Source organism: Apium graveolens, chromosome 3, assembly GCF_009905375.1.
Source record: "Apium graveolens cultivar Ventura chromosome 3, ASM990537v1, whole genome shotgun sequence".
NCBI classification, from domain to species: Eukaryota; Viridiplantae; Streptophyta; class Magnoliopsida; order Apiales; family Apiaceae; genus Apium; species Apium graveolens.
The window spans coordinates 18897031-18904684 of NC_133649.1; the positions used below are offsets into that span (position 1 = coordinate 18897031).

Genomic DNA, 7654 nt, shown 5'->3' on the forward strand with positions numbered 1-7654 from the left:
TTATTTTTGAGATATTGATTTTCCTCAGTAAGTTTTGAAACCCTTTCAAGCAAAGATTTGTTTTCAGCAACCAAGGCTTCATCCTTCATGGGATCATCCATTTCACTAAGAACTTCACTTAGTGCTTGTTTTAAATAAGCATTCTTTTATTTAAGCTTCTTAACCAGGACCTGCAATTTCAACATTGATTAAGATATATTTGAATTCTACTTTATATTTTGTACTTCATCATTGTCACTGGAGCTGTCATCGAGTCTTGCAAAGCAAAGTTGAGCAATTTCATCATCTGAATCGATCTCAACATCAGATTTATCATCACTCCAAGTGATTAATGCCTTTTTTTTGTTCTTCAGCTTGTAACAATCCTTCTTGAAGTGCCCTTTCTTTCCACATTCGAAACATGTGTCCTTACTTTGATTTGTTTTATTCTCCTTGCTTGGATTAGATTTGAAGTCCTTCTTTGAAAATTGTGACTTCATAAGTCGTTTGGAGGCATTTCGTTTGACAAGAAATTTATGAAACTTCTTGGTCAGAAGAGCGATCTCTTCATCAGAATCATCAGGAGACTCATCAGCTTCGGCATTGAGTGCAAGAGTCTTTTTACGAGGAGCTTCATCTTCTTCATCATATCTTCGTAGCTGATTTTCGAACTCTTCTAATTCACTGAAGAGTGTTAAAGTGTCCATGGTTGAAAGAAGTGTTGAATCCTGCAGAATTATAACTTTTGGAGCAAACTTCTTTGGCATTGCTCTGAGGATTTTCCTATTGATCTCAGATTGAGGAATGATCCTTTCCAGAAGTGAGATAGAGTTCATTAATGTCAGGAATCTCTCTTGAGCATCTCAAACGCTTTCATCTCTTTCCAACCTGAAACCTTCATAGTCAATCATGAGCATACTTAATTTTACTTCACGTACCTTAGACGTGCCTTCGTGGCTGACTTTGATCGTATCTCAGATCTGTTTGGTAGTAGTACATGCTGATACTTTTCTTAATTTTGTAGCTACCATGCCATTGAGAAGTGAGTTCATAACTTTAGCATTGGAGTTCATTGCATTCACTTCTTCAGGAGAGAGATCCTTGAGGGATTTTGGCTTCCCATCTTTCATTGAAGTTGTAAAACCATTTTCTACAGCATCCCATTCGAATGTATCACGCTGGAGAAAGATTTTCATCCGGAACTTCCAGTCATTGTAGTTTTCAGCACCATGAAGCAGTGGTGGATAATTGTTTGAATTCCTATCTAGTTGAGCCATAGATCGCTAGCAAAATAAATATTAAAAAGAGAATTAAATGCATCTGCTCTGATACCAGTTGAAATTCAATGGCTCGATAGATAGTGTAAAAAATCTAACTGTCGAAGCAAATGGGACAGTCTCTTATGTAAATGGGACAGTCCTTTTACAAATAAGACAGGGTATGGGACAGTCTCTTTTGACTGTAGAAAATAAATTACTAAAATATAAATGCAGTATTAAAGGAATTAAACAATGCATAACACCAAGAGTTTTCACTTGGTTCGCCCCCTAGTCCTAATCTATGGCCTACATCCAAGTTCTCATGCCAACTAGCATAGAGAATGTATTATATCAACTTAAAATAAAGTACTTACAAACTTTACTTGATTACAAACTTGGCCCACTTGAAAGAAACCTTTCCCTAGCACACAGCTACCTAGCACACAGCTACTTGGCCTTTCTCTTGTAATCAAACTCCCACAACCCGGGACAAGTGATATAATACACCTTTCAGATACAAGGAATAAAATGTGAAAGATTACAACTCAAAATAGGCTTCTTGTTTAACTGGATGTATATCTCGGGTATAAAGAACAATAAGGTGTTTTCAGATGATAAAAGATTGACGTGAAAGCATTAGCCACAAATCTGAAATAGTGAGTTGTATTTATAAGCAAAGTTCTAACAGATTTATTTTCAAACAAAGGATAAGATACATATGATTTAAAAACAAGTTTGTTTGAAAATATTTGAATTAATCTTGAAGGCTAATTTGTTAGTTTTTTTTGACATAAAACGTACTTGCTTCTCATTAAATCGAATCAATAATCAATACATCTGAGATAAAATTTGGAGCAACATGCCTCCACTCATGAATGCCTGACATATAATGAGTAGCCCTAGCTAGCGTATGAGCGGCTACATTCGCATACCTATGCACAAACTGCACTAGCACATGATCAAAGTGCTTTAATAAATCAATACAATCCGAAATTATAGTATGAAAAAAGCACACCCTTGAGCCTTGTTTATCGCATCAACCACCAGCTTAGCATCAGTCTCGAAAATACATTGTTTGAAGCCCAGTTCTTTTGTCCAGGATAATGCCTCATTTAAGCTCACTGCCTCTGCTTCACGAGGGTGTAACAGAACTTCCATCTTCTTACTTCGAGCACCAACAAAAGTTCCATCTTCATTTCGAATTACACTCCCTAATCCTATACTCCCATTCGCTGTAAACGTTACTGCATCAACATTTATTTTAACCCATCCCTGAGGTAGACGAATCCACCGTCTGCCAGTTGCTGAAACAGCCGGCTTAACCACTTTCTTCTCGTGCTGAGCCTTGTCCCATTCAGTTTTCATACTTACTGCTGTTGACTGAACACCAAATGCAGACACATTAACTTTATCCCACAGCCATTTATTCCTACGATTCCACAAGTTCCAGCAGACAATAGCAATCCATGCCAGCTTTTCTCTCGTGTACACTTGAAAGACATGCTGCATTTTTTGGAGTATAGTTAGTTCCCATCTGATCCCTCTGACCACCTGAAATAAGGTCCTGCAACCCCAAATTCGTCCACACAGTTCGTGCAAAAGAGCATGCAAACAAAACATGCATTTCATCTTCGTGTTAGTTTGTTTGAAATAGATAAACCAAGTAAAAGGTAGTTTTTGAATAATTCAAACTTGGTTTATAAGATATGGTTTGTTTGAGATAAGTTTAAAAGATATTTATCCAGTCAAAACAAGATTTACATGAAACCCTAATCCTTATCTTGCAAAACATCCGGATAAGTTTTGTTGCAGGTTGAGACATCATCAGAAGCCATGATTCATTAACAATCAGATCTTATTCATTTGTGACTATTGTTATTTGGGTACGAGTCCAGGTCAGTTTGTCTTGGTTTCTTAAGTGAGCCACGGTTGGTTCTTGGTTTTGCGTCCACCTTGCATATCATGTTGGCACATGATATTCATGTGTATATCTACTGTTTTCCCGAATTGCTGGTATACATTAAATTTCTTATCGAATGTGGCAATGACTTGCAAGACTTTTACAATTTTGGGCTTATTTATCATTGGGCCAGCCTTTTAAAATCTTGGACTTATTTAACATGGGAGAATGTTTTAAGGGCTTCTGTATCAGTTTGAAACAAAAAGAGTAAGAAACATGGGCCCACTATAATTGCTGTACCAGAATGAGAACTAAATCTATGGATTCCTAGATCAAAGTAGGAACCAAGTTGAAGAGATCTCAGCTACAGTGAGAGTGTTATATTTGAACTTCACCGAGTGGTTTTTGGATAAATGAAAGGGCCTAGGGGCTGGGGCCTCGTATTATAATTGCTCAGTGCATGTTGAGTGTGTACACAATTTGGTGGCCCAAGTTGATTGAAAATAAAGATGGAGCAGCAGCAGTTGGACTAGGGTTGTGCCGCAATAATAATGTGGGTGGGCATGGAACATAGATCAAGTATGTAGAAGAATCGTACAGTAAACATTTTGGTTTAGACCCCACTATACCAAATCATTGGGCCGTCTTAGAGAGAACTTAACGAGGTTGTCCTAGTGACAACCAATACATTTGATCCTATTTGACTTGTATTTATTTACTTTCAAAATTTGAAGTCAGGAATTTAAAATTGCATAGTTCATATCGAAATTTCAACTTGAACTTGTGGTAAGGTAGTAGTAGTATAGTTTAGTAGTATGAAAAAGCAGCGGTGCATTATGAAACATGCACATTAAGATCATGTGCTGTGTATTTTCTGTATCCTCTAGATTAAATGTACTACTGATACGGAAAAAGATTCTCATTGTTTATTCGAACATGAGGAGGAGTCTGCCTGCCTGCCTGCCATTTCATTAAACTTAATGATTTCATCGCATCCAAATAATGAAAAGCCAACTCCTCTTTTACAATCATAGAGAGGAAGCAACATATTTAATTACATTATCTACGAGTAAATAACTTATTAAACTTATTATATGTATGCATAATTGACTTCTTAGATAAAAATGTAGCTGCTAAAATTAATGTAAAAATATAAAGTATGCAGCTTGTCTATTTCAAAACTCTTCTACAGTACCAGGAGTGCATTTGATATTTCAAAACTATATATGCAAACACATATATATGAAATGAAATTTAATTTTAATAAAAAACGTATAAATATATTGCACTGCGAGACTCTACCTAAAAGCTTATCATATATTGGGATTTTAATAAATTCTTGCTATAATTACAATGAACGTACATATTGTCTTGCCTCTTCCGTGATTTATTTTGTTAATTATCGTATTCAATTGATGCAATCTCTGCGATGCGATACATTTATTAAAGATATTATCGTGTCTCTGTAATCACACACAAAAGTAGGATAAATCAAGAAAAGTCGACCAAAAGCGCAGAAACTTTTAAACCCATAGAATAAAATCATGCGTATGAGTTGCAGAAACATGAGAGTTTCAGCTTTGGGTTGCAAAAACTGGAACCGTATATGAGTTCCCATGTGCGTTAAGTAATTGCGGATATGACATGATTCAATCTCGAATCAGAATTAAACGCCACTTGAACTCGATAACAACTTAAATTAAAGAGAATATGTAACATAAATTTGAGAATTTTAGATTGAAACATAATTAGTAATTCATATCACTTTTGTTAAATAGTAAGGCTGTCAACTTAAGATTTTAGTGTAAATTGTTATTTAATATGATATTAGAGTCTGATTTAATGAGATACTCGGGTTCCGGTCTTTCCACCTATCATGTGATTCAGTATTGAAAAATATAAGATTATGTCATGGACTTCGTCCGGATTTTAGTGCTAATCGTTACTTAACAATTTTAATACAAATATCATGCTCTCAAATATAATCTATATGGATTTAGGATAAGTGACAATATAATCTATTATATATGCTGGACAGAAGACGAAAACAAATTTGAAAATGAGAATTTGAACCTCAGTGCTGTTGGTTTCTACTGGAGATCATTTATTTCTAAAGCTGCCAATGCAAGCAAAACTTAAATACTATACGGCAATTCCCAAATCTAATATGGTATAATTGTATTTTTACACTACACGACTTGTTATTTTCATCCTCACTTCCCTCTTTTTAATTGTTATTAACTCCGTTGGTCACTTTCAAAATCTTACCTAGCCTAAACAATAGTATCTTTCTCTAGCATTTTACATATTGCTTATAAAATTATTTAAACATAATTTGATTATAAAGTTTGATGGGAAAATCATTTATAAAGAATTGAGCTTGAAGTGAAGTTTTGTGATTTCTCGTATTTTTTTGAAGAACTAAAATGTTTGATCATCAAATAACTTGCAATGAAACATTAACAGGATAATTACATGGGCATGCTTCTTTGATTAATTAGTAATACTAAGAATTGCAAATTCAAAACTTGAGGACAGATGCACAGCATTTATATCAATGAACTATACATAGGCCAAATATTTAATATACACATACACAAAGTATATAAAAAATATAATGACAAACCCAACCCCACCAACTAGTTTGAATTATATTATACTACTATCTTTCCTAGCTATAATTCTACTCAAACATATAAAATTTCTCAAACACCATTCAAGCCCCTCACAAAATCTCCATCTCCTTCTCCTTCTCAGCCATGCCTGATAAATCAAACATTAAATGAATTTCACAAACCCATCTGACTTGATCCATTAATGCTCACCATAAAAACACCCACTTTTTCACAACCCACACAAATTCACACTACTTGTTACTTTCATCATTCAAAAACCCCCAACATTTATCATTCCTAACCTCCCCTCCCCATCTACTCAATTCAATGGGTAACAAATTGAAGCTCATTCCCTTCCTTTTTAAGCCTACTGATCAAATCTTATCATCTTCCTCTTCTTCTTGGCCTTGGCCTAATTGCGGCAGCCCTAAGACACTCTCTTTTCGAGCCGAAAAAATTATGAACTCCATGTTTGTTACTAATGAGTCCAGGTACATCAACTCATCCGTTTCCGAAGAATCTTCAACCATTTTGTCAACTACTGTGCTGGAAGAGGACTGTCTTGCGGATCAAACAATCGAAAATGTGATTCGTGGCGCCAAAACATCGTCCGAGAGGCTGTTCTTCGATAATCATGCAGGCGAAACAACTAGTTGTTTACTTGCGGATCAAAATCAGCTTTCAAACTCTAACAACAAGAGTATTATTACTAGTACTACTAGTAATAGAATTGATTGTGCAACAAGTAATGATAGGTACAAGTATTGTACGAGTGACAAAGTATTGTTAATGGAAATGGATTCGAGAGATCCGTACGATGATTTCAAGAAATCGATGGAGGAGATGGTGGAAGCAAATGGCTTCAACGTGAAAGATGATTGGGAGTCTCTTCATCAACTCTTGAAGTGGTATTTACAAGTCAACGATAAAAGTAACCATGGATATATTGTTGGAGCGTTCGTTGACTTGTTGGTTTCTCTCGAATACTCTTCGGCTTCTTCTTCGTTTTCTTCTCCGACTTCGTCATCTTCGAGTAGTGACTATGATCATAATAATTCCTCTTCGTCGTCGACAGCTACTGTTATAACACAGTCTCCTGTTTCGGCTTTGTCGTTTTCTTCGAATTATTCTAGTACCGGTCCTTGTTTATTGACTTTATTCGAAGAAGAGGAGGAAGAGGAAGAAGAAGATGCCGCTCTTGATCATCGTCGACGTTCGGCATAATTAAACAACATTTTGTAATGATAATTAGAATTAGTATTTCTAGTAGCTAGTTGCGGTACGATATTTTCCCACCTCAAATATTGATTTGAAAATTTCGATTAAATGTCATTGTATTTGGATATCGGAAGTATATATATAAATACTAGTTATCTTTTAGTGACACTTGATGATATTGATGAACCTACATTGTCTCGTATTGCCGATGTGTGTGGGTAGAGATGTGGGCTGGTGTTGTATCAATATTCTTGTTACTAGTTATATATGTAGCTAAATATTGAAGCTAGCATTACTGCCTTAAATTTGATGTTGTATATAATTGCAAACATTCGAGGGTGTTGAAATTAAATCATGTTCTTGCGAGAGAGATATATAGTAACATGGTAGTGGTGTTATAATGTGAGGTAGGGATAGCTGAAACATGAAGCTGTTTGGGATGTGTTTTTTATTGTTTGCTTGGTGGGTAGGAAAGAGCTTGCTTCAACGCCATAATTTCTTATTAATGATGAGTTATACTAATATAAATCTTAAGGTCTCAACTCATGACTTCATCAATTGGTGTTGCTTAGATTGTTTAAGGTTTAATGGCAGGCTTGAATAAATATGTATAATGTGACACAAAATGAATTAAATTCAGTTTAATTAGAGCTTAAATATGAAGATCTTGAAAAAGATATTTT

The 7654-nt window shown here is 35.1% G+C and overlaps 2 protein-coding genes across 2 annotated transcripts; one reads left to right on the top strand and one right to left on the bottom strand.

Annotated features, from left to right (window-relative positions):
- Positions 1 to 2231: 2231 nt before the first annotated feature.
- Positions 2232 to 2747, bottom strand: LOC141713950 (uncharacterized). The gene has a single exon (XM_074517508.1). The coding sequence runs from the start codon at positions 2745 to 2747 to the stop codon at positions 2232 to 2234; it is 516 nt and encodes a 171-aa protein (XP_074373609.1).
- A 3020-nt stretch (positions 2748 to 5767) lies between these two features.
- Positions 5768 to 7139, top strand: LOC141711883 (transcription repressor OFP13-like). The gene has a single exon (XM_074514581.1). It carries the CDS (start codon positions 6081 to 6083, stop codon positions 6975 to 6977), a length of 897 nt encoding a protein of 298 aa, XP_074370682.1. The 5' UTR covers positions 5768 to 6080; the 3' UTR covers positions 6978 to 7139.
- The last annotated feature ends 515 nt before the right edge of the window (positions 7140 to 7654 follow it).

Excerpts from the sequence above, each read along its gene's own strand:
- LOC141713950 (XM_074517508.1), bottom strand. The coding sequence starts at position 2,747 with ATGCAGCATGTCTTTCAAGTGTACACGAGAGAAAAGCTGGCATGGATT.
- LOC141711883 (XM_074514581.1), top strand. The coding sequence starts at position 6,081 with ATGGGTAACAAATTGAAGCTCATTCCCTTCCTTTTTAAGCCTACTGAT.